Source organism: Penicillium bovifimosum (assembly GCF_028826915.1).
Source record: "Penicillium bovifimosum strain IBT 22155 chromosome Unknown utg000004l_segment0_segment0, whole genome shotgun sequence".
In the NCBI taxonomy this organism is placed as follows: Eukaryota; Fungi; Ascomycota; class Eurotiomycetes; order Eurotiales; family Aspergillaceae; genus Penicillium; species Penicillium bovifimosum.
This window is the reverse complement of record NW_026622713.1, coordinates 1678430-1703696: the sequence shown is the minus strand read 5'-3', so window position 1 is coordinate 1703696 and position 25267 is coordinate 1678430. Positions and strand designations below refer to the sequence as shown.

General features: G+C 49.7%; 10 protein-coding genes across 10 annotated transcripts; 5 read left to right on the top strand and 5 right to left on the bottom strand.

The window, feature by feature from the left end:
* Positions 1–2949: 2949 nt before the first annotated feature.
* On the top strand, positions 2950–4758 carry N7515_004946 (uncharacterized protein; the record flags this gene model as incomplete). Its single annotated transcript, XM_056665690.1, has 1 exon — positions 2950–4758. The coding sequence occupies one exon, from the start codon at positions 2950–2952 to the stop codon at positions 4756–4758; it is 1809 nt and encodes a 602-aa protein (XP_056522640.1).
* A 697-nt stretch (positions 4759–5455) lies between these two features.
* N7515_004945 (uncharacterized protein) lies at positions 5456–6301 on the bottom strand (the record flags this gene model as incomplete). The annotated part of the gene is made up of 1 exon (XM_056665689.1): positions 5456–6301. The coding sequence occupies one exon, from the start codon at positions 6299–6301 to the stop codon at positions 5456–5458; it is 846 nt and encodes a 281-aa protein (XP_056522639.1).
* An 855-nt stretch (positions 6302–7156) lies between these two features.
* On the top strand, positions 7157–7411 carry N7515_004944 (uncharacterized protein; the record flags this gene model as incomplete). Its single annotated transcript, XM_056665688.1, has 1 exon — positions 7157–7411. One exon carries the CDS (start codon positions 7157–7159, stop codon positions 7409–7411), a length of 255 nt encoding a protein of 84 aa, XP_056522638.1.
* A 204-nt stretch (positions 7412–7615) lies between these two features.
* Positions 7616–7975, bottom strand: N7515_004943 (uncharacterized protein; the record flags this gene model as incomplete). The annotated part of the gene is made up of 1 exon (XM_056665687.1): positions 7616–7975. One exon carries the CDS (start codon positions 7973–7975, stop codon positions 7616–7618), a length of 360 nt encoding a protein of 119 aa, XP_056522637.1.
* Positions 7976–8077: 102 nt separating this feature from the next.
* Positions 8078–8572, bottom strand: N7515_004942 (uncharacterized protein; the record flags this gene model as incomplete). The annotated part of the gene is made up of 1 exon (XM_056665686.1): positions 8078–8572. One exon carries the CDS (start codon positions 8570–8572, stop codon positions 8078–8080), a length of 495 nt encoding a protein of 164 aa, XP_056522636.1.
* A 1079-nt stretch (positions 8573–9651) lies between these two features.
* On the top strand, positions 9652–11127 carry N7515_004941 (BCL5p; the record flags this gene model as incomplete). Its single annotated transcript, XM_056665685.1, has 1 exon — positions 9652–11127. The coding sequence occupies one exon, from the start codon at positions 9652–9654 to the stop codon at positions 11125–11127; it is 1476 nt and encodes a 491-aa protein (XP_056522635.1).
* Positions 11128–11654: 527 nt separating this feature from the next.
* N7515_004940 (putative MFS transporter) lies at positions 11655–13387 on the top strand (the record flags this gene model as incomplete). Its single annotated transcript, XM_056665684.1, has 6 exons — positions 11655–11923; positions 12046–12602; positions 12697–12889; positions 12965–13037; positions 13099–13153; positions 13215–13387. The coding sequence occupies 6 exons, from the start codon at positions 11655–11657 to the stop codon at positions 13385–13387; spliced, it is 1320 nt and encodes a 439-aa protein (XP_056522634.1).
* Positions 13388–13663: 276 nt separating this feature from the next.
* Positions 13664–15841, bottom strand: N7515_004939 (putative nuclear RNA binding protein; the record flags this gene model as incomplete). The annotated part of the gene is made up of 1 exon (XM_056665683.1): positions 13664–15841. The coding sequence occupies one exon, from the start codon at positions 15839–15841 to the stop codon at positions 13664–13666; it is 2178 nt and encodes a 725-aa protein (XP_056522633.1).
* Positions 15842–17207: 1366 nt separating this feature from the next.
* Positions 17208–18946, bottom strand: veA (sexual development activator VeA; the record flags this gene model as incomplete). The annotated part of the gene is made up of 2 exons (XM_056665682.1): positions 17208–18742; positions 18799–18946. The coding sequence occupies 2 exons, from the start codon at positions 18944–18946 to the stop codon at positions 17208–17210; spliced, it is 1683 nt and encodes a 560-aa protein (XP_056522632.1).
* A 4580-nt stretch (positions 18947–23526) lies between these two features.
* Positions 23527–25138, top strand: N7515_004937 (putative DNA repair protein (Rad57); the record flags this gene model as incomplete). The annotated part of the gene is made up of 2 exons (XM_056665681.1): positions 23527–23930; positions 23989–25138. The coding sequence occupies 2 exons, from the start codon at positions 23527–23529 to the stop codon at positions 25136–25138; spliced, it is 1554 nt and encodes a 517-aa protein (XP_056522631.1).
* Between the last annotated feature and the right edge of the window lie 129 nt (positions 25139–25267).

Here is a 25267-nt window from a genome sequence, read left to right as displayed (position 1 = left end):
CCATATCCAACCTGAAGTGGAGTAATCAGCGACCACGCAGCAAGATAGGGTAGGCGGACCTACTCTACACCTAGAAATCTCATCCGGTTTAGTGCAGGGAAGGCATGTGAGCGCAAAGGAAATCACCAAGCGTGTACGACATAGGTTGACGCCAATGGCTAGCTATCCACACGCGCACTCAGTGGTCACATAACTGACGGTATCTTGAGATGAGGTCTGTTGACGCTGGAAGTCCCGCTCTTGGGGCCGCTATGTAACCCTAAAATCGCTTCGTGGAGCCCCTATACGAGGCATCCACCAATCCCTGTCGGTTTTTGGCCCCCAATGCTGCTGGTTCGCACTCAAAAAAAAACTATCCAATGAGGCGAGTGGATTGAACTAACCCGGGCGGAATCAAGATGATTGATTACCAGTACATAGTTGTACTGTACTCGATAGTTACAACTTTTGACCATATTATGGAAGATCATTGCTCAGCGTCAGTGAAGCGCCCGTATCATAAGGGGGTCGCATGTCACGTGATTTGGATATTCTGTGCTCAGTTCCAAAAAATAACGCTCGGCAACTGAGGCTGGGGGTCCGGCAGGCGCTAAAGCCCCCTGATAATCAGAGATGGGATCATGATTCATGGGAGTGTTCGATCGTGCCTCGCGGGAACCCACTTCTATCCCGTGCCAATCAAGATTCTCCCTGCGAACCAAGCTTTGTAGTGCGTAGGTCAACCATGGAAGGAACGTACGTACCTCGTGCGTACCTTCCTAGTCTTTGGGCTCGTAGGCCTGCCGTCTAGGCCCTATATCCATTGTAAACCAAGGCGGAACTTCAACCTTGGACCTCAGCTGACCGGAAGAGGTCAGTGGTATGTGAACACCTCTCTACACAGTAACTGTGCCCTCCACCTTTTCCATAGCACGGTTAGCACCACAGCAAAAAGGTCGCAGAAACAAAATGTCACCGTCCACATTCTATCTAAAGGCACGCACAATGAGCGACAGACCCCGGCTCCCTGGTGGTCCGCAAATCCTGTAAGAGGTTCACTTGGAAGACCGTGCGTTGGGCATATCCTCAATCAAAATGCCACTACTCCTCTATCTCCGCTGATTCGCCGCGGGGATGTGATTCGACTTCATATGGAGACCTATGCCGAGACTCGACAGGTGCCTTTCAAAAAGAAGATGCAACACATCAAGCTCCTTTACTCCGGAAGAATTTCCCGCGATTCCTGCAATCCCTCCATTTCCACGGCTATCGTCGATATCGCGCTGGAAGGAAGTCGAAATGATGGAATGAAAGCGTCTTGGACGCCTCACTTTCGCACGAACTTACGTGGCTTGGACATTATGGACTGGAACAAAGCTAAACCGACGGGACTTGAGCCTCCTCCTGCGTCTACCGGTCAATCTATGTCACCCGAAACCGCGAGCAGAGGCACTACCTCGAGGAAGTCAATAACCTCCAGCTCCTACGTGTTGTTGTCACATCCACCCAGCCTCAAACCCTAGATATGTTGTAGACGGCCTCTGTGTTCCATGAAAGTCTAACCCACCTCATTCTTCCACTTTGTTCGATAATAACAGACATACCAAATCCCTCCATCCCAGTGACCATGTCATCAAATGGCTTTGTAAGTTCATACGTTGCTTGAGCCAGCATACCTAGTGGACGCCTTCTCACGTCGAACATCTAGGTAGGCAATGCGCCTTCATATACCGCTATTCGGAAGTTGATGCAGCCTTGGCTAGGTCGATCCTCACACTGTGGATAAGATCGTGGCGCTCCTAGATTCGAGATTCCTTCCTGTGCTCAGGGAGCACGTATGGGACCGCACAGAGCACATTGACGATGTCAGCATTCCCGTCAAGTTTGGCGATAGGTTTCCATTCGTTGACAGGATGCCGCCAGACCTTGACTATGATGTCCAGCGACTTTTAGAGTTGGAGTCACCGAGATTCGGAGATCACTACCTCATGGTCCTATGGAATGGATGAGAGCTCGAGGACTCGAGGACTCAGATGGTAGAAGGGGTTATGGGATGCATTGGATGTTGGTAGTAAAGCCGGCTCTGAGAGAAGTGATCGCATTGCAAAAAGTCCATAGGAGACAACAATAAGGTAGTCCCACAGGAAATGAGTTTCTGGTTTTTAAGTGATCGGTTCCTGTTTCCCAAGGTTAGGCCAATAAATAAAGCCATGGACTGTGGACCTACTACTTAGTACAATATACAACAGGATGCAGTAGGTATATACAGAGTACTGTGTACGCCTCCATGGACAGTTGGAGACACCAAGATGAGGAAGATAAGGAGAAGGAGAAAAATCAGCGATAAGAAACCTTGGCAACTTTAATTGCCATGATGTCATTCCCACCGTAGGTCCGACCGGTTCTTGGCACTTCCAATTGGTCCAACGATCCCGCAACAGCCGATGATTCCGTTATCGATAAGTATTCTTCGTTGAATATGGAAGTTCAACTGAAATGAAGTTCGCAGTATATGGAAAAAGATTGCTCTTTCAGAGGTTCTTTGGCTTAACATGAAATAAGAATTGGCAGGGAACGTGGTCCCCACCAAAAATGGGTAAAGTTGTGCCGATCACCATCTTAAAACGACCAACTAGACCCACATAGCACGGTGTCGTTGACGATGATTGCCTCTTCCGGTTAGGTCCCTGATTGTCCATGTCTTCGTCCGATAGCAAGATCAAATTTACTTTTGCTCGTTTTCTGTCATTTGTCTTAGTTACTACATCTCTACTCTGGACTCTTGGTCTTCGTTGACAAGACAGATATGTACGACTAAACTTCTAACATCCGCGCACTACCTGTTCGTTCAATCCTGAATCCTGGCCGCCACGGCAGGGCGAAAATCCCACTACTGGAAGACTGCTCCCGGGAGGGGGTATGGTCGCGATAAGCTGTTACTAGTATTACGGAAGACGCTGGGCCTTCAAGATGCTCCGGCTACTTACGACATTCAGCTCGCGCACAGGCCGAGTTGCGCTGCTCGCTATCTTTTTCATACTCAGCTTGACCTGGATGTTGCTATCGCCCAGTCATGATAATCCAGGGCTGCCGACGTACTCCGCACGCTATGGCCATAACAGTCCTCACCCCATCGATTCTCTGATACAAACCGCAGAGAACGACCTGCAGGACCTCCTGGAAACCGAAGCGCACGACCTTCAAGATGCCGCCGATAAATACCGCGCACGTCGCGGGAGACACCCTCCTCCCGGGTTCGCGGAATGGTACAAATTCGCCAAGTCAAAGGATTCCTTGATTGTCGAGGAGTTCTTCGACCAAATCTACACCGACCTAACTCCATACTGGGCGCTGGAACCGAAGGAACTACGACGACTGGCTCGAAGCATTCCGACCCGGATTCTTGTGCGCAACAAAACCGCGATAATGAAGACAGACGAGCCAAGGAGCTGGATGGACTCGTGGTATGATCTGGTCTCGAAGTTGGAGGATGGACTTCCTGATCTCGATATGCCAATCAATGTTATGGATGAGACTAGACTCGTTGTCCCCTGGGAGACCATAACTGAGTATATGCAAAAGGAGAAGGTGAACCGCGTTATGCCGAGTCCTAGTCATGTCAAATCAGAATACATGTCTCTAAATGATTGGGATGGCGAAGATGTGGAGCCTTACAATCCTGGATTTACAGTCCCAGGCGAGGGAGGCTACTGGGAAATGGCTCGGGTTGGCTGTCCTCCCGGAAGTCCCGCGCGCAATACGAACCTACCCATGGTGGACTTTAACGAGCCTCCGTGGGAATATGGCAACTTTGAGAGGCTGTCATATCATGGCTACGTATCGAACTTTAGTCTCGCCAAGGACCCGTGTGTGCGGCCAGAGATGCAAGTCCTGCACGGTACTTTCCTCGAGCCAGTTTCTGTTTCAACCTCCCACAATCTTATGCCACTGTTTGGTGGTTCCAAGCTTCCTATGAACAATGAGATTCTCCTTCCCCCAGCAATGTACTGGGCGCAGAACGACCACTACTCTGGTGGGGAGCAAGAACACGGTGGGCCCTGGGAGTCGAAGACAAACAAGGCCGTGTGGCGAGGAGCTGCCACTGGAGGCCGAGCTCGTGAACCTAATTGGACGGGCTTCCAGAGACACCGCTTCATGGCGATGATGAACGCAACGGCAGTGGCCCAGGCCGAGAAGAATCAAGGCCATGGGATCAACTTTAGACTGCCAAATTATGCCGACTACAAACTGAAAGACGACGGCTCTGTCCCCCAACTTCTCGCCGATCATACCGATACAGGTTTCAATCACCTTGTTTGCCACCCCTACATTGAATCAGACCCGCGCTGCCCATACCTTGATCCGTACTTCGAAGTCGCACCCGGTATGGCGATGAAGACGATGTACGACTTTAAGTACCTGCCCGATCTTGATGGAAACTCATTTAGCGGTCGATACCGCGGGTTCATGCTGTCTACTTCCCTTCCTATAAAGGCCACTATCTACAATGAGTGGCATGACTCGCGCCTGATACCTTGGGTACACTTTGTCCCCATGGATACAACCTATCTCGATATTTATGGAATTCTGGCTTACTTCCTCGGTGGCCGGGATGATACAGCCCGGAAGATTGCTCTTGCTGGTAAATCCTGGGGTGAAAAGGTGCTTCGACGTGAAGACATGCAGATTTATACGTATCGACTTCTTTTGGAGTATGCTCGCATCTGTGATGATCAGAGGGAATTCCTCGGTTATGTTGATGACCTCAAAGCAGCTTGATTGCAGCCATTATGAATCTCGACGGATTTTCTTCCGGACACCCACTTTGCGGCTTCGCCTTTTCGGCATTGGCCTTGACGCTTTCACCGTCACCTTATTGGTTATGATATCTATCCTATTTTGACAGTTTGATGATCATGTTCTGTAATCTCTTTCATGTGATGTGCGTTCTTTTCCGGGTTTCCCATTGATGATTGATACCAGGCGGAATTTTCTATGTTGGATGGGGCGTGATGTATATAGATTTACTCTGATCTGTTTACCCTTCTGAGATTTTCTGTTTCTCGACATCTCCTTTTACGTACACAGCATATAACCATAGATGTTGTCATACGCCCTTCACGCCTGCCTCCTAAGCAGTGGCGTGGTCGTGGAACCAAAGGACAACCTTATGATCGAGGGATATTGACAACATCTTGAGAGTGGAATGAAACGCAAGGGCGAGCAGTGGGTGGGCATTTATCCAAGCCCTAATCAGCACGATTCGTCATCATGATGGTCGTCAAGCGCAACTCTGGCGAAGACTTATGCCACACCCTTCCATGGCACAGCGAAGCCAGGCGAGAGCGTGTCACCATATCAACGCCTCCAGACAACCAACAGGATGGAAATATGAGAGGCATTGATGGGTAGCAATTCTTCCAGTGGTGTTCAGAACTTCCACAAATACAGTTTGCTTTTTGGGAAGAATTCCCGTTCAGGATGGCCGCCATGCGGCGCTGCTCGCAAGTTGTGACTTAGCAGCTCCTTTGACGTTTCGGTGGTTTCGAAAGGCCGCCAGCACGTCATGGAATGATATCGCAAAGTTCGGATCTTCAATTTTCTCCCTCCACAGGACTGCAAATATCTCATCAAAGGGTTGAACAGCGTGAAGGAAGTCGTAAATCGCGTCTCGATCTTGAGGGTACTCATCACTTTTGTAAGCAATCTCAGGGATTTGCATGGCTTTTCCTTCCTCATAGAGTTTGGACCAAGTGGCGAGCCATTTGTTGATGGAAGTCTTGCCAATTGGGCGCCTAACAAGATCTCTCCAGGCGTTACGTACGCGTTGGCGGGGACTATCCTCTATTCTGTAGGTAGTGGCCCCTTTCGGTCTTCGTACTATAGGTTCAAACCGCTGCTTCAAAAACACTAACTTCTCATATGGTGTCTTGTCCAGGAGAATATAACGGTATTCAGGGAACATGTTGGCAATAATGAAATTATTCACCTCGTTAATTTTTGAGCGGACATGCTCGGCCCAGCTCCATTCGCCGTTAAATTGCGACACTATTCGGCGGTATAGCTCGTGGTCCTCCTTAGAGAGTTGCAACGAGTTGGTCGCTTCAGGATTAATTTCACTGGGATGAAGGTAGGTCTCTCGGGAGGCCACAGGTGCTGGGCAGACTTGATCTTCAGGCAGGTTGGGGTCCATGTAATGCCACACATTCAACATTGTGGCCATAGATTCGACTTGGGTTATCCAGTACCCCCATTGATCCTCCGGATGGAGTCCAGTATCCCATGAAGTCTCTGCTACTGTCTTGCTGGATTTGGTTGGCATTGTGATGGATCGGAGGATTCACGGAAAAGAGGATAGAAGATTCAGAAAATTCGGAGAGGTTCGTTGGTGGATACCAGGGGCAGATGCAGCGCTGGAGATGAAGCGTTGAAAATGAAGCAATGAGATGCAAGTGCTGGAAATGATGCGTGATACCCAGATTTACCAACTAGTAGCAGCGGAGCTCATCACTGATAGCGATCTGGCTGTGTAATGATTGGGATGCAAAGAATTCACTAGCGAAACCAAGGGCTAGGAATCTAGGATCTGAATGAAATGAAAAATGAAAATGCCCTAAGAGATTGTCCAGGAACCATTTCAGACACGCTTAATCTGATGTATTTTGCAGACCACGCTATACCACATTAGGCCATCACATGATTCCGAGATGTACCTTATGTACCTCGAAGCATCATACCTTGTTTCCACCATGTATTCCACCTTGCACTTTGACAGCTTCTACTATATAGCTGCTCACTGCTTGCCCACAGGGGCGAGTTGGCAACCGCCTATTCAGTACCTATGCAGGAAGTTGGGGGGTCTGAAATACAGTGTCACTACTATAGCGCTACCATCTTAGGGTAGTGTTAATGGCACACCCCAAAGTCGATTTGGCACACCCTCTAGTCCCAATGCGGTTGGCGCAAAGAAAATAAACATGACCAGATTTACTTGGCTACTAATTTCTTATTTCTATTTGGTGCTATATCATGAATGAAATATGGCATTTCACCAAATACAATCTTATCAAGCTACAATATTATCTTCAGCAACCTAATACCTTACACACCTAGCACAATACAGATGGTCTATTGAAATCGTATTCGAGCGAATATCATTTTCCGTATCAAATTCGAGATGGACGTCTATAAGATCAAGCAGGCAGGATATGAGAAACAGCAAAAGGGCCTTGCTATCGTGAACACAGCCATCAAGGTCTCGGTACACGAAAACCAGCAGTACTCCTTAGAAGATAAGGACACTGCCCGTGAGAGGCTAGTTTTCTTAAAGTCTCGGTTCAGCCAATCCACCAACCGTTTCGAGACAGTTCGCAAGGAGTGGAAAGCGACGTCGCATCTACCATCAAAGAACGATGTGGATGTCGACAAATGACTCGGCGAGTGGCTGAGGCTATACGATCTAGCACTATTCCTCAAGATTAAGGTCGTGTATGCAGAAAGGGATTTTCTTGAAGCCGTGAAAGACATCAGCAAGATGCGAGTTTGGTGGACAAAATATCATGAGAACATTGTCTCCAACAACCAAGCAACAGACGTCCATCAGCTAGCCGAGGAATTCAGATCGCAGTACAGTGAGCTAAACCCAATCTGCCTTTAACACCTTATCGACTTTCTCCTTGCGTTTCCGCGGCGGGTCGTAATCCATTGGTCTGTTTGGGGCGTTCTCGTTGATCACCCAGCATTTCCACGGTTTGTGCCTGTTGCCACAAGGGCAGTGTCGATTCTTGTATGGGCTTGATTCTGCGCTATTGTCCGACTGGCCGTGGAGGGTTGCGAATGCAGCCCTCGATAGGGATGGAGCTTGTGAAGCTGAAGCTGGGGTCTTTGGGTTTAGCTCACTGTACTGCGATCTAAATTCCTCGGCTAGCTGATGGACGTCTGCTGCTTGGTTGTTGGAGACAATGTTCTCATGATATTTTGTCCAGCAAACTCGCATATTTCTGATGTCTTTCATGGCTTCAAGAAAATCCCTTTCTGCATACACGACCTTAATCTTAAGGGATAGTGCTAGATCGTATAGCCTCAGCCACTCGCCGAGTCATTTGTCGACATCCACATCGTTCTTTGATGGTAGATGCGACGTCGCTTTCCACTCCTTGCGAACTATCTCGAAACGGTTGGTGGATTGGCCGAACCGAGACTTTAAGAAAACTAGCCTCTCACGGGCAGTGTCCTTATCATTCAAGGAGTACTGCTGGTTTTCGTGTACCGAGGCCTTGATGGCTGTGTTCACGATAGCAAGGCCCTTTTGCTGTTTCTCATATCTTGCCTGCTTGATCTTATAGAAATCCATCTCGTACCCCCACATACGGTACATCATCTGATTGGACTCGTTCATTGTCTGCTGTGGCATTGGAGGCAGCTCGGGCTCGTCGATCTCCTTGGTAAGGTTATCGTCACTCTTTTCTGGGTCAAGGAGTTCCCAGACGTTGTGATCTTTCGCGAGGGATCGGATTGTGCTTATCCATGTCGGCCATTGTTCTGGTGATTGAAGCTTCCCGCGCTTCGCGACGGAGACGTTCGTTGATTCCATTTGGATTGGGGTCGCTGATGCCCAATGCTTTTGGGATTTGTTAGCCAGTGGACGAACCGGCAGACTCAGGGGCTCGAACGGCCTTGATGTGCTTTGAAATAGCTTCAAAAAAGGGGTCGAGGGGGTCGAGTACAGCGATTCTTCACAAAACTTCCAGACTCATAACTGTGGAAGCAAATGGGGAGCGATCTTGTGTATCCAATAAATGAATGTATGTCTGTTCTTTCTATCTGATCCCTCGAACGGGATTTACGATACAAAAGTCACATGATATATCCTAAATAGGAATAGTGGGATAGTTGAGTACCCAGTATTGTCCCAGTATTTCCGACATCATCTCCACCCTTCACCGTCCCGCTGCCGCTGCTCAAACCGCGCCAACCGTGATGAATCTCTCCATCCCAATGGACTTGTTCGGAGCCTAGCTTCGCTCATACTAAAGTCGAGGAGAGTGAGGATGGCTGGAATGATCTTGAAGCTCACGCGCTCGAATGACTTATGACTCAGTGTGGATACGAGATCACGAATGAATCCGAAGATTCAGAACTTGTGAGATTGGCCTTTCACCTTTCACGAGAAAAGCGATGAGCCTAGAAGATAGGCAAAGGTATCATAAAGGCTTTGTGAGAAGTCAATTACGGGTTCACCGTTCCATGACGTGTTAGACGGCGCCGAACCCGAGAAGCTGACAGGGTCTCGGCCACGGCCACGACAATAGAACAATGGCCGATACTTCCAGTCCTGAGAATTATCATGGCTGACCATCAGAATCGCACTTGATCATATAATCATCTCATTTAAGTTTGTGCAAAATTTAGGTACCGTGCGTATGTGCTGACATCGGGAGTCGACTATGCAAAAGACGTCCGTCTCACTGTAAGAGATAAGTACACGGGCTTACTCGAGGTCCGTCCACCTGTACTTCATGAGATAGTTAGTAGGTCGTTACAAGAAGAAAGGGGGATAGCTCCGCCTCAACGCCCCTTTTTCTTAACTTTTTTCTTATCGGCCCGATTGCCCGCACAGAGCTGTAGATTTCTCACCATCTGAAAATTTTCACAGCGCTAGAGTCGTCAAAAATGACAAACGACAGCAAAACCATGGAGAATGGCAGCGAGTCTTCCCGGCTCATCCCCCTAGAGCCCATAGACCAATGGGTCCCAATCAACAACGTCCGCAGCATTCTCTTCATGGTCATTCGCGAGATCCTCAACGAAGAAGCAATGCGCGATGCGCTCGGCCACCTCATCAGAGACCATCTACCAATCCTCGGAGCCCGCCTGGAGGCCAATTCCACCAATGGAGACCTAGCATATCGCCTTCCGGATTCATTCACGGCTGATTACAAGCTGTTCCAATGGTCAAATCAGATCGTTGATTCCTCTCTCGCAGCCGCCAACTTGCTGCCAGAGTCTCCTCAGGCCGATTCCGGCCCCTTCTACGGGCCATGGTCTGTTCCAGAACTGGAGGACAAATGGACGCCTTCTACTTGGCCGAAGGAACGCAAATTCGAGGAACCTGACACGCCTCTGCTCCTTGTGCATATCGTCAAATATACGGACGCAACAGTCGTGACATTGAGCTTACCGCATGCTGTATCGGATCAGATGGGATTCGCAAGTCTGATCACTGCCTGGTTGCAAATTATCAAGGGCGAAACGCCAGCAGAGTTCCTGCAGCTGCGTCCCGGCGCATTGGATGGTCCGAAACTCTCAAAGAAAGAGCTGCGGAGGAAAGGCACATATCGTATCATGAATAACCTGGAGAAAACAAGATACATCATGGGCTTACTACCGGATCTCATCCTCAACCCCGAGGAAACACGACGAATGCTGTTCCTGCCAGTCAAGTTAGTTGAAAGCCTACGTGACCGCCACACACAGGCTCTGAAGAGCGAATTCGGAGAAGATACCGTGCCCTTGACCTCCGGTGATATCGTCACTGCACTCTTAACTAAATTCGCAAACTATGGACGCAAATCCTCTCAGAAAGTGAGCCTCTCCACTGCCATGAATGGCCGTGGACGCCATCCGGCCCTTCCAGCCGACAAGCCATATCTACACAACTGCATCTGCCATATCGTACAGCAAAGCCCGAATCCCAATAAGGTCTCCCTCGGAAAATTGGCTTATCAGCATCGACTTGCAGTCCTCGAGGGGATGCAGCTGGAAAGTATTGAGCGCAACCTTGCTGTCACCAAGAAGCTCTACAACAGGAAACGTATGTTGCAGGTTACCGAGCCCGGGAATTTGGGGTACGCTTGTACCAACTGGTGTGGCGCGTGGCGAAATATCGATTTTGGCCCAGCCGTTGTGACGAAAGAGGATGCTTCTGCCAATGGGGGCGCCGTCAATGCAAGCGCTATAAATGGGTGTGTCACGGCCCGGCCTCTTGTTCTTGGACACTCATTGAACCGCGATCATCCCACGAGATACAATGTACAAGTCATGTGCAAGGCGGATGGCGGATTCTGGTGCGATTTCACAGTCTCGACCAAAACAGCAGCTCGGTTGGACAAGCTTTTCGAATCTGATCCCAGTTTGAGCAGCCTTTGATATGCAGGCTTGGATATACTTTCGACTGTAGAAAAAAGAATCTGTTCCTGTTCATCCTGGTTTGTGGCGCCTGTCCTGCTCAACATTTTTGTGAATATTTTTCTTCGGAGATTGCGAGATACCAACATTCTGCATCTGAGTTTATAATCAGAATAGGAAATTAAATCAAAAGCATCGAAAGAACTAGCCAAAATCTGCTTTCCAGCTGTCGGCAGGCCTGATAGCAACCCCGCATAGCAGCTTATACTTCCATAGAGCAAGCTACATCGGGCCAATGAATTTCTCTCTCTCATGTGTGTAGCTAAGAAGTCGGGATATCTCAAGTAGTTCGGCTAAACCTCGGGCCAAGACATCAACTCCCCCACGGACCCCACGTTTTAACCATCTTCATACATCGCGGGTTTTTGCTCCGACATCAAACGCTCCCAACTCTCAACTGTGACCACAACCCAGGTCGAAGTGTTGACAAAACCCAGGCATTTATTTCCAAGCGGAAATGCCACCTTCTGGTGGTCATAATCACCATCATGAGCACCCAGACACAAACAGAAACAATCGTGCTCCAATCAAGAGCGTCACACGAAGCAACCCCAGCCGAGCATGAGCTTGAGAATGAGCATGAGAATGAGCATGAGATCCTCCAACACTCACCCCCAGTCCCAAAATGGCTATACTTCAAAGTCCTCAGCGCAGCCCTCTCCTTCTTCGTCGCCGGCATCAACGACGGAAGTCTAGGCTCAATAATACCCTACGTGATACGCACATATAACATCGGAACAGACATGGTAGCAGTCGTGTAAGTCAACTATCCAATATCTCCCCCAATCCCCCCAATACCCAATACCCAATTCTCCCCCAAAAAAAACACCAGCCCATCCAGCACTCTCATAACACAATGGAACTAACAACGTCAACCAGCTACGCAACAACCTTCCTGGGCTGGCTAATCGCCGCGCTAACAAACAGCCCAATAACCAAAAACCTAAACCTAGGCCCAATCCTAACCCTAGGCGCATCCCTCCAAGTGCTAGCACACATCCTCCGCGTCTGGGAACCGCCATTCCCACTGTACTGCGTAACCTTCTTCCTAGCCAGCCTGGGCCAAGCCTACAACGACACGCACGCAAACACCTTCATCTCCGCCCTGCCCAGCGCACACCGCTACCTCGGCTTCATCCACGCCATGTACATGGCCGGATGTCTGGTAGGACCGTTTGTGGCGACGGCTGTGGCGTCGGCGAATGCCGAGCCGAAGTGGGCTCTTTTCTATCTGTTTCCTGTTGGGGTCGGGGTGTTGAATTTGGTGTCTGTGGCTGCGGCGTTTAGGGATCGTATGGTTAGGTCGCCTGTGGTCAGGGGAGAGGGTGGGGAGAGGTCTGCGTTGAGGGAGATTAGGGATACGCTTTCGACGCCCGGGGTTTGGTTGGTTAGTTTGTTTTTCTTTTTCTTTCTTGGGGCGGCTATTACTGCTAGTGGTGAGTTTCTTTTTTTTCCCCTTTTTGTTATTCTTGGGTTGTCATTTGGTTATGTATGGGAGGTAACCTTCTGTGGTATTTGCTGACTTCATAGGCTGGATGGTCGAATACCTGGTCGTCGTCCGCAACGGCAATGTCAAGGAAATGGGCTACATACCGGCCGGTTACTTCGGCGGAGGCTTTTTAGGACGTCTCATCCTCGCTGAGCCAACACATAGACTCGGCGAGCGCCGTATGATCTTCATCTATGCTGTGCTGTGTGTGGGACTACAATTGGTATTCTGGCTGTGAGTCCCGTCTGGCCTTCATTCGGGGTCTCTTTCTCGCTTCTGGTATCTATGCTAACTTTGGGATCTGCCCAGCGTGCCAAATATCATTACTGAGGCAGTAGCAGTCAGTTTACTGGGCTTCTTCTCGGGTCCTTTCTTTGCAACAGTATGCCTCTCTATCACCCCAGCGGTCCTACTCTAGAGTTTATATCTAATCCTTGTTCTAGGGCATATCGGTAGGGACCAAGATCTTTGCGCCAGAGATCCGGTCTTCGGCAATTGGTGAGTTTGAGTCTGTGTGTTTTCTACTTCCTATCGCACTTTCTAACCCTAATTATAAAAGCTTTCGTCTTTGTACTCGGACAAATCGGTGGATCGGTCTTCCCTGCTTTGACGGGTATTATAGCAGGGAAGGTAGGTGTTCAGGTACTGCAGCCTATGCTTGTTGGGTTGCTTGGAGCCGCAGGTGTGAGTTGGTTGATGTTGCCCAAGGATGTTGCGCTGCATCGGGATTGAGGTCGAGAGTATCTATCAGGTTAGTTGTTGCATCACAATATACGAAAAGCCAAGATAAAGCGGGATACACTCAGTTCAATTGCATGACAACTTAACAACCCAAGACGCCAGGGTATAGACATTCATTATTTCGTTACAGTGAAACCGAAAGCATCAACCGAGAAAAGAACCGAAACCGACACCACCTCGCACAGCTATGACAGTATAACCACAATTGTCTAACACAACAAAACACCATGTCCAATGATCCAATTCGTACATCCAAAATCCGAAGCCTCAGAAAATGTCCTCCGGCCACTGATAATCCTCAAGCCCCGAGATAAGCGAGTCCACAACAGAAGGCGTAGACGGAGAAAGAACGGACGGAGAAAAAGCCGGCGCAGATACAGGCCTCTTCTTCGGTGACCTGTTGACACTGACATTGATCTTAGCAGCACTCGAGCGATGTTCCTCAGGAAGCGGCGGCACGGGCGGAATATCCTCGTCAAGACGGTAAGCAGACCGTCTCCGAGTCGGACTCGTCTTAGATCGTGTAGGTGTGCGGGGGCTACGATCAGGATTAATCTGGCGCTGGGGATGGTGGTAGAAGGTATTGCGGCGAGAGTCACTTTGCGGGGCGGGGAGAGGCGTAGCCCAGATATCGGACTGGGTATTAACGTCCGTAGCTGTAGCAGGTGAGGACATTGGGCGTAGATTGGAACTGCTGGGTTTTATGCGGAGAGGGGTGGTGGGCTTGGAATTATTGAAATTGGGTGAGCGGGTGGTGCCGGAGGCTTTTCGGGTTTGAATGTTGGGGAACCTTTTGGTGTTGCGTTTGGCACTGGGACTACCTGCGTCTTCTTCTTTTTCGTGGCCTGCGGAGAGAGCTGCGTTGTCGGCAGCTTGTCGACGCCTCGCTGAGCCGGGGCTGTCGCCAGCTTCGGATTTCAGCCATTTCGCTTTGCCCGGTGGGTTGAGTGGACCGAAGTCGTTCAGGTCCTCGTGCTCTGATACTTGTTTGTCATTGGCGATGCTGGCCGCCGTAGCGGGCTGAAGAGGGTTCCGACTATCGACACGTTCAGAGATGGGAGACTTCCGTTTGCGGGAATGGCGGTCCTTACTCATGGACGACGAGCGCCGTTTTAGACTTTTGGCCGCAGCCGGGCTTTGAACCGGTCGTGATTCTTCGAAAGAGAAGCTTTCTCGGTCTTCCATCGATGGCAGTGCTGTTACGTTGGTCGAGTGGGACCCAGGAGCCGTATTTTCTGCGGCTTGTTGATCTAGAAGTCGTTCCGATGGTAGGGTTGGCAGAGCGCCAGGAACGAATTTCCGGGGGAAAGATGCAGGGTCCATCTCGGTATTGAGCATCTGAGACTGAGGTGCAGGTACTGGGGTCCGCTCCTCGTTGCCGGTGAGGTCACGAAGCTCCCGTCGGGCGCGCTCCAACTTGTCCTCAAGATTGCTGACTTTCTTGATCAACTTGACTTGGCGTGAGAGCTCCCTGCGAGACGGCTGCTTGCGGATCCCATTATGCTCGGATTCCTCGGAAAACCTATCGCAGTAGACTGCTGTCGCAGTTGGCGATTCATGACCTCTATGGAACAATGACTTGGGCAGGCGGAGATCCTGCAGGGAAGAGCGTTTGGAAGCTGAAGAGTCAGATCGTGCGGGAAAAGCATTTTCATCCCTCTCAACCGAATTGCGATACGAATATTTCACGGGAGAACTGGGCGGCAGCTTGTGCTGGATAGACTGCCATGTCTGGTCGGCGAGAGCAGTATTAACACACTGGCCCTTAGTGTAAGAGCCCTTGTTCGTGCCCTTGTAGCCAGCCTTCTTTAATTCCGCATAAGCCTTCTCCGCCTGAGTGATTACATCTTTCTGCGGCGACTTGTTTGGCGAACCCTCAGAGCTCCTTCCCCATCCACCGAAGGGATTGAACGCTGAAGCAATAGCCTTCCCGAACCGGAAAATGCCAGACGAGCGATTCGGATTTCCAGTCTGTTTATTCTCCTGCTCCCGTAGGTAAATGCTCGGCGGTCGCTCGCTGACACTATCATTCATGGTCGCTTCGACGAACCGCGATGTCCTGCCTCTAGGACGGCGGGGGCTGGAAGCAGATGTGGCGGCATGGCGAGCGCGCAGCGAAGCCAACGAGCCACGAGGAGAAGCGCGAGGTGACGCCCTAAAAGCTGACCCGTTTCCGCCCACGCTGAGATTGCCGTTCTCGCTGCGGTTGGCACGGCGCTCATGGGTTCCATAGTCGGCGGCTTCTTCGGGCAAGGGCCAGTCATTCGAGCGACGTCTTTTGGCGACATTTCCTGCCGGTGATCGGTAGTCCTCTCCTTCTCCCTCCTCGGCATCGTCGAATTGGCCGGAGATGTCGGAGCTCCAGTCGTAGTCGTCGGAACTCGAGCGCAAATGCTTGCGGGAGGTGCGCTGCTGCGCGGGGCTTGGGTCGATATCCATGTCCATTGCAGTCGGGGGCACTGTGAAACAACGCAGGGAAGTTAGATTAATTTCTTCTTATGCGGTTCTTCTGGGATCCCTTCCGTGGGGATCAATTGAAGGGAGCTTACCTTTGCACCTGGATTATCTTTTCCCCTTGTTACGGGAAAGATATCAGCGCAAAACTCACAGGTTAGAATTTGGCATCGAAGTGTATATCTTAGACTTGAAAGAGAGGAAGTGAAAGTGGAAAATTCGAGTGCGAGTAAATTGAATGTTTGATGAGGCGGCAGGTTTGTTTACATACTCCGCACTTTCCAAGGGGGGCAACCGTGGATCCTGGAAAGTTTGTTGTGGTACTGTGTACCTAGGTTTAGCCGAAACCCCCACTATTTCTTAGGTACCAGCTACATGACTAGAATGTGCCTTTCCAAAGTGCAAATTATACTGTACATCGTCCCTATATTCTTCCTGTAGACTGTGTATGTAGGGATCTCGACCTTAGTGAAGCTTGGAAGCATCATTCCACATGTCTCAGACATGTGTTTATCGGCATTCGAGAGGGAATGTAGATATGACAGCGTGTTTTCTCCACGTTGACTCTTGACGTTATTATACATAGATCCCCTTCGATAATGCCAACGTGACAGTAACATGTCCGCATGCCGCAAGATCATCGCTGACAGGTGAGGATCGGCGAGATCCTGATGTAAACTACGACTGCAACTTCAAGCAATGTGATGTGCATTTGATAGTACAGTTTTGGAAGTCATATATTGGTTAAGTAACAGACGCGAAGTAGGTATCAAGGAAATGCCATAACCCCGGTATCAAGGGGAGGTCAAGCACAAGGGCTTCGGTGGGAATGGTGCGAAACAAGGGAACCTGGCATCATACATAGCGTCTCCCATGCGATCATAACGAGGCCAATGCTGATGTTTGAAAGATGTCGCCAACGGAAAGAACAAACAGGCAGCCAACACCACCACCATAGCACCAGCGCAACCCAAAAATGCGAAAGGAAGTCAAATAGTCATGAATAGCTTTGGGTGAGCATGACCAACCCAGCTATTGTTCCAAAGAGATGGGAGAATCCCTGGCTCGATCCCACGGTCCATGTTGGAATGATACGGCCCATGGTGCCTTGCTCTTGCTCTAGGAAGATGTAAGTTCCAGAAGAGACAGTGCATGAATGTGTCGAGTGATCTAGGGCTCGCTGGTCGCGCAGGACTTCAATGAAGGAGAGAGAAAAAGGTTGAATCATGTACAGAGAAGAATGTAGTCAAGTCCATGCCAGGAATCCAGTCCATTGACCGGTCCAAGGCTCAAGTCATCACCCAAATTCGAGGCGAATATATTGGAACTTGTTGCGGGTATATAGCAAGATATCTCATCAACTTGATGGAGGAGCTTTCATCACCACTTTCCCATTGGCGCGCTTGTAGGCCATCTCAATGCCCATTTCAGCCATGAGGGCTGCCCGGCTTTCTCCCGAGAAATCGCGGTATGGGCTCGGATAAGGGTCAGTATCGGGCCGCATGCCGTTTTGCATCGCGCGCTCATCAAGACCGAACGACTCTTCATGAGACCGCTTGCCATAGGTGGGCCCAGTTTGGTACACCATACGCTTTCCTCTAACGTTGTCATATCCCCCAGGACCAGGTGAAGAGCACTCCACAGAAGGAACGATATGGTTGGCAAATTCATTCGGCATAGCCTTGATAACGGAAACAGATTGGACCGGTGTCGGGGTTTGAGAGCGTGGGACTGGAGCATGAGGCATTGTAGGGTACGGGCTTGGTTCAGTCATGCGAGGATCCATGTATGGATTTGTTTTGGGCGGGTCCATGCGATAAGAGTTCATCATGGACTTAGGATAACCAGCCCGCTCGGCAGGTATTTGAGGCGGCCTGGGATATCCAATCGGTGTCCCTTCATAGTCGGAGCCATTGGATGGGTGTCGTATTTGAGCGTATGCGTGTTGTGGAGAGTACATGCCTTGCGATGCAACTGGTGGGGGCGTAGGTGGCATATGTGGAGCAGGATAATGCGAAGGCGTGGAACCAAATGAAAGATGTGACTGATAGGAGGGTGTTTGAGAGTGTGACATGCCTGTAGGTGGCATTGGTCGTTGGTACGGTTGTGGACACTGGAAGCCGTAGTCGGGCGCTGATGGTCGTCGATCTGGCGGAACAAACCCGTAGGGAGATTCCATATTGCTGCCATTGCTATTGGACCGAGGCCGCTCCATTGAAGCTGCATATCTGTCCGGGGTGGTGAACCGATCTGACGATCTTGCGAAAGCCGCCGCGCGTTCTTCATCGAATTCATAATCCTCCTCCCGCTTGTCACCCCGGCGTCTCATACGGACGTCACGACGGATGCGAACGCGGCAACCCTGCTCGGCGATAATACGGCTCAAGGAAGTGCTAGTTGCTAGCCCGGGGAATTTCTTAGCGCTGAACACAGTAAACGGTACTGATTTGACCTCGAGACGGAAATGGAGGAAGGCCTGCGGTGCGCCAGACTTTGATGCTGACGGGTGGGCTATCTGATTGGGGAGAGGTAGAGTCGAGTCTTTGTCGGCGTCCTTCGCATCCTTGATTTCTTCGTACAGGTGGAAGTTCAATCGATATCTGCCTTCATGGCGTACTGACAAATCGGGGAAGATGAAATAGCCTGCTTGCGAGGGCCGATCGAGATATGCAACACCGGCAACTGGGACACCGGTTAGTACCGGGCACGACGGAGGACCGGCCACCCGCCCGTGTGCGAGAGGTCGTGCAGTATCAAGGGTTGCATATAGGAAAAAGTTGGCGTTGTAGGCAAAGGTGATATCGGTCTTTTGCGCGTCATTGGCCGGGTCCGACTCGAAGATGCGCAGTTCGACCACAGGCGGAGGGTCAACTGGGCGACGGTCGGCAGATGCTGTTGGCCGACAGTCAGTCAACATTGCCCTGACTTGATTCAGTAATGATCCTTACACTTTGCTCCGGCACCGCATGCTCTTGCGCGCTCTGGCTGTTGCATCACGCACAATTTGTATGTGAGCTGTTTGCCTTCACGAGTGATTCGGCTGACAGAGTGCTCGGTCTCGTTATGAGGCGGCATAATGGGTGGTCGGGTTGCCATGTTGGCGATATGATGCTCTTATTTCCAGATATTCTACCGGTCGCAGCATTAGCAAAAGGTGGGATTGATCGATCGGGCCGTCCGAGTAGGTGTGTTGATTTTGATGCGACGCGCGACATACAATTTGGAATACACACACACAGCCCTGAGCCTTTAGGGCAGGTGTTAATCCGATTTGACTGTTTTCTTTCTCGTTGAGATCACATGCGCTGAAAATAATCCAAATCGATCCAAACATTCAAAAACGAAGGAACAATCCCCAATGGGTTATGGAGAACAGAAACCAAAGAGGAGAAGAAAGGGAGCGGGAGAGGGGGCAGAGAGTGGGAATTGGTGACACTAGCAGACGCTTGACCAGCTGAGTACGCCTCCCGATTATGGGCCTTTGCGGTATGACCGAAGTACCTGTTCGGTAGCCCCGTATTGGTTATTACGTGTATACAGCTTGTTTTCTTTTTCCTGTTTCTGGTTTTGTTTACAGTTGATTGTTCCTTTTCTTTGTCATTTTCCGAGAGAGAGATAGTATAACTTGATAGAATATCTGGAGAATACTGTATCGACCATAGAGAGACCTTGACGTCGGAGCTATGATCTGGACTATCTGGCCGTGTACATACATTCACGTTAAGTGTCATTAGAACCTTCGAATAATACACTACCCCTGCTCGGATGTAATAATAGACCAAACAACGAAAACCAAAATACAAAGAAAATATCATCAAACAGAAGTACCAGTAGTTAGCGATCAATTAAATTACCACAAAACTTGTGGTCAGTTTAGAGAGAAAGTAGAATCAACGTCTATCTCTTTCTTGAGACTGTCCTTCGTTCTTCTGCCTGTTGTTTTCAATGTATAGATGTGTTACCCAAAAGACATCTGGTAATTTGCACCCATGGATCAGCCCCTCCACGTTACCCGGCGTTCCCATTCCTGGGTTCCGGCCGCAACCCAGTCCAACGGACCGGTGTCTCTTAATTGCCCTGTCTCCATAATGCTCCATCTTCGCCTCTATTGATCTATATCTGCATATCAGATTGAGAGTGGTCTATGACATGCCATTCTGAGAGATTTCTGCGCAAATTCATGGGAATTGTCGACTACTACGGAGTGATGACTCTGCGGAGTACCTGAGACGGGTCCTCCCGTCCCTCTTCTACGTATTTGTATGGACACGGTGTATTACCGTGTATCCATTACAGAGCTCTTGATCTCCAACAAAGTGGGGGAACCAACAAAGCAGCAAGGACGGCCCCATTCGATGCAGAACTAAGCAGCCATCGATTTCAGATACTCGGACAGGAATGTTTTCTTCATGCCTAGCAGTCCTGATCGCAAAATATCAAAGACGGGGTTCGTTTCGAACATCGGACCGGGCTCCATCAGACCACCGATCTCCTCTCAGGGCGTGGCTTGGCTAGCCACAGTGGATGGGCCAAGCATCAATGTCAGTAATGATCCGGTTCTGACTAGACTGTTTCTGGCAAGCAATTTCCTCGGCCGCTTGCTGTTCGTCTAATTCGTTCACAGTTCTAATTGATTCCTTGATCTATGATTCCTCTTTATCCTTGAGCTCCTGAACATTATCATGTGCCGCGGTAGTCGATTTATTAGTGATACTAGCAGGGGAGTGTACTGCGTACATATGTGCATTGTCCATCAATGTACTTTTGTTCCCTGTCTTTGTTTCACCAAGTACGCCACGTACATGTACTGACCATGTAAGACTGTATGGCGCAAAAGTACGATGTACACTGCATCCGACGAGAGGATGATTACGCCGATCTGCCAAGAGTTCGAAGTGATGTCAATTGATCATGTCAACCTCGTCACCTAGGACGACGTGTCTATACGTCTGCATCCTTTGACGTACCAACCTTCACTTGATTATTTATGTGCCAGAGATGCCATTCTGCGATACTCCATACCAAATACATGCTCAGAAACAAATGCTGGGTGAGAACAAAATCGAGAGGAACCACCGCATTGAGACACCTGCAGATTTAGTTGCATGGCCGCTATCTAGCGAGAAATTCTAGACCGGGCGAAGTCCAACGGCGCTCTGATATTGATGTGCGCGCGAATTGAGATATAAATCACAGTCATTAAATTGACTGGGGATTATGACATTTTCGGAATTGTGATCCCCTGGAATGAATGCTTTATGAGTTATGTTCACAACCTATGCAGCATCGGAGGAGTCGGGCGATATAGGTATGTACCCGTGTCCATCGTACATACATTGTGCATCAGCTCCGAACAGCCCTGCCCGGAGCCGATTGAATTAAGTAGCTACTCGAGATGCTTCCCGAGGTCCACTCCATTACTGCCCGGTGCCCAGGAATTGTGGCAACTACTAATAAAGGGACACAAACCTAGGTAGCTCTTTATCTCGACGACCTTGGAACTTCGACTACGGAGTAGAACAAGCTGATATACCATGAACCCGAGTCCGCCTCCCGAAACTGCGTACTCTCTTTACACCGGCGATCGGCTTATAGTGATACGCTTCCTTGGTTATCTCTTCTTGCTGTGTATTTACAGAGTACCTACTGTCGTAAATATATCAGGTTCCAGCTTCCAAAGTTGGTCACACCTTTGAACCCACTGTATGCTAACATTTATGCGGTGTAAGGATTGGGCCCCAGAGTATCTCCACTGCTCGACATAAGCACGAAAGTGCCCAACAACAATAAGCGACATCAACAACTTCGAAATGCACCATCACATCCCGTCTTGCGTGGGGATGTTGAGGATGCGTTAGTCCAGGGTCGGCCTCGGGAGTACCGTTCAGCAACGGGCTTTGGTGCAATGATGGGGAGATGCATGAAGTGATGTTGGAAGTACAAGTTTTCGTATTTAGTAGAAGTCTTCCTGCATGTACAGATATGCAAATAGGAGCAGCACAGCATACAGGAAAACAGGGGACCTTGCGAGTAGGATTACTGGTATTCCGGAGTCCGTGTAACATATGTGTATATGGTGCAGATTCGTAATGACTATGTCGACTCCCACGCCCTTTAAGAGCTGTGGAAAGATGATACTACGCAGCATAGCTCTGTATTTCGTAATTGGGCTGCTACCCTGATTGGGGTGGATGGCAGGAGAGTTCACCATGTGAATGGTTGCCAATTGGACGGATTGGCGCTTATTATATACATGTACGGAGTAGGTAGGCAAGGTTCCTCGGGTGCTGTCATCGATGGAGTGATACCTACAATCGCATGTGCTGAATTAAGGCGTTTGGGCTTGCTCTGTGGCCGTGACTCGTAGATTGGCTGTGGCTGTTCGTGGTGATAGAGATGCAAAATGTATCGCAGCTGACCTTGGAAGGCTTAGTAGGTAGCAAATTCAGTGCTTGAAATGCAGTCTAACCTCAAACTTCTGCTTATTGGCGACCTCCCTGATCTCGGCTTCGGTATTTATGCTTGAGGTCATTACCTAGCCACTGGTTTAGACTCATAACCCTGAATTAGGCATGAAAATATACATTTAGAGATTCCTTCCAATCGAGGGAAGCTTCTAAGCTAGAAGCAGTGATAACTCCTCCGAAATATCTCGAATGGCAACCCGTCAACTCAACGTTCAAACGGTATAGCCTAACTATGCAGAATGTGTTACTAATTGTGCCTTCAACCAAATGGAATCGTAACAGTCTCGATTTCTTGTTGTGTATATCTTTTTCTGAGAGAAGATTTCGACTTCGGCTTATCTCACCGGTGAGAGGGACGGGATGGATCTGTTGAGTTCTTTTTCTTCCAGACGTTCTTGAATTTTCCGATCGAAAGCTGCGTAGCGATTTGGCTTTGCACATAATCGGAAAATTCAAGAACGTCTGGAAGAAAAAGAAATCAACAGATCCGATCCATCCCTCTCGCCGGCGAAGCAAGCCGAACCCGAAAATGCTTTGAGCTGATCGCCTGCTTCGACAGCCCAGAATATAATGGCAGCCCTGGAGCCTCAGTGGAGGTCCAATTTCGAGTCCGGGCAGTGCTGGAAATCTCACAATCCACTGGACCACTACGGATTCGATGCAATCCGCCACGAGTTAGATCGCGAAGAGATGAGTATCTTCTCTTATAAGAAGATATACACGACAAGAAAATTGAGACAGTTGAGAAATTCCATTTGGTTGAAGACGGGGTTGCTTTGCAGCAATTGATGATTGAACTGGTTGGCAGGCGGTCATGGTTCTGCCATCCCAGCATAACTAGGCGGTGTATTTCTGCCAGAAAACGGGGGATATAATGAACTTTTATCAAGTCCCTGATGCCCTTCGGGGCATATGGTCAAATGAAAATATACAGAGAAGATTAGCATGGCCCCTGCACTAAGGATGACACGCTCAATCAAAGAGAAGCTACCTATTTTTTTTCTTCCCTACAGATCAAAATTCGAGGTGCGGGTCTTTTGATATTGAGACTGATTTTCTACTACCCTTTTTAAAATCACATGTTCCTCGACGTCGTAGGTTCGAACCCGACTCCCGTCAAATGTATTTATGCCCGGCCACAATTGGCCAGTATGAGCTCAAATTCTACGAACATCAACTCAAGGAGCTTGACTTCTCTTTCCCAATTACATGGATCTTATACTAGTCCTACCTGACTTTTCGACCAAAAGTTTCACCCACATCCTCCCTCCTTTAGAGCGAGCCAAAGTCACCACTGTCGATCTGATCACCCTCGACGCCCTCGAGATCGCGAAACGCGCTCGCGTACCCCCCGCAGACGTCCGGCGTCTCTCCTCCCGCATCGTCGAGGCATTGCATGCCGACATTGGTTTCAACAGGCCACAGTCAAACACAGGTACATCCAGCGATGTCCCAGACTCCAGTATAGCCCCCGAGGTGGGCTGGTCACTCGGCCCTGCGACGAAGCGCACAACATCACAATGGAGTACCATCAGCACCCTTGATCCCGCGATGGACGCCCTACTGGGCGGCGGGATTCCAACCAGATACGTCACAGAGGTCACGGGCGAAAGGTATGGTCATATGCCTCCCCTTGAATCTGGTCGGACCATAACATATGTCGATGTACAGTGGAAGCGGCAAGACCCAATTTCTTCTCAGTCTCTGTCTAGCCGTGCAGCTCCCCAAACCACACGGACTACAGCGACGAGCAATATACATATCCACCGAACACCCACTCTCAACAACACGACTCTCCCAGCTCCTAGAATGCCACCCCGTCCTCTCAGCCCTCCCCGCCGAACAAGCCCCCTCGCTCCAAGACATCCTATCCATAAACGCCATGGACCTAGAATCCCAAGACCACATTCTAAACATTCATCTCCCCATCGCGATTGAACGCTACAACATAGGCCTAGTAATCGTCGACTCAATAACCTCAAACTACCGCGCCGAATTATCATCCAACAACATGCAAGCCCGCATCAAGCGCTCAACACAAATCGCCAAACTAGGCCACTTCCTCCGCAATCTCGCCGTAAATAAAGATATTGCCATCGTCCTCGCAAACCAAGTCTCAGACCGCTTCGAGCCTATAAACGGTTCCGTCCAGCCAGTTCGACGCGTTCAATCCGCGAAACAAACAGCAGGCCGTGGATCCGGCATGGACTCCCCACACCCGAGATCCAGGGCTGGAATACTAGCTTCTGGAAATGGCGGCCCGGCACCGTCCTCCTCCCCGGCTATCTCCTCATCACCGTATCACGCACAAGACGATAAGAACTTTGACGGCTCGTACCTGATTGCGCCTCCTGTGCGAAATGGCTTGTTGAATCTGGCGCATCAGGAGCGCTTCTTTACCGGTTGGGGAGATGGGGTGTATACAGAGAGCGGATTGAAGAATCCTGCTCTGGGGTTCATTTGGACGACGCAGGTTTCTTGTCGGATTGCGCTCAAGAAGGAAACGCGTGCTACGGGGTTGTTTGCGGAGGCGTATCCGAATTCCATGCGGAGTCCGGAACGAGGGACGCAGGATGTCGATAGAGATCCGGACTCGATAGCTATGCCTGCGCCGAGTAGAAGGAGTCCTGGATCTGGGGCGCAGAGTCAGCAGTTTGGTTCTGAGCCGGAGGTTGTTACGCGGAGGCTTATGAAGCTTGTTTTTTCGCCGTGGAGTGGTGGGTTGAAGGATGGATCGAGGAAAGGTCGGCCTGGTAGACGGAGTGGTGAGGTTGAGTTTGAGATCTGGGAAGGCGGTTTGAGGAGTATGAGTGCTAAATAGCTTGCTCGTTACTCGGGATACTTACGGTATATTGTGATCTAATCTGATAGAATGTTTGTGTTAACTATCTGTTTCAGACCTAAGGAAACGGGTAATTGATCCATCCTAAACCCTCATCGAGACTTAGAG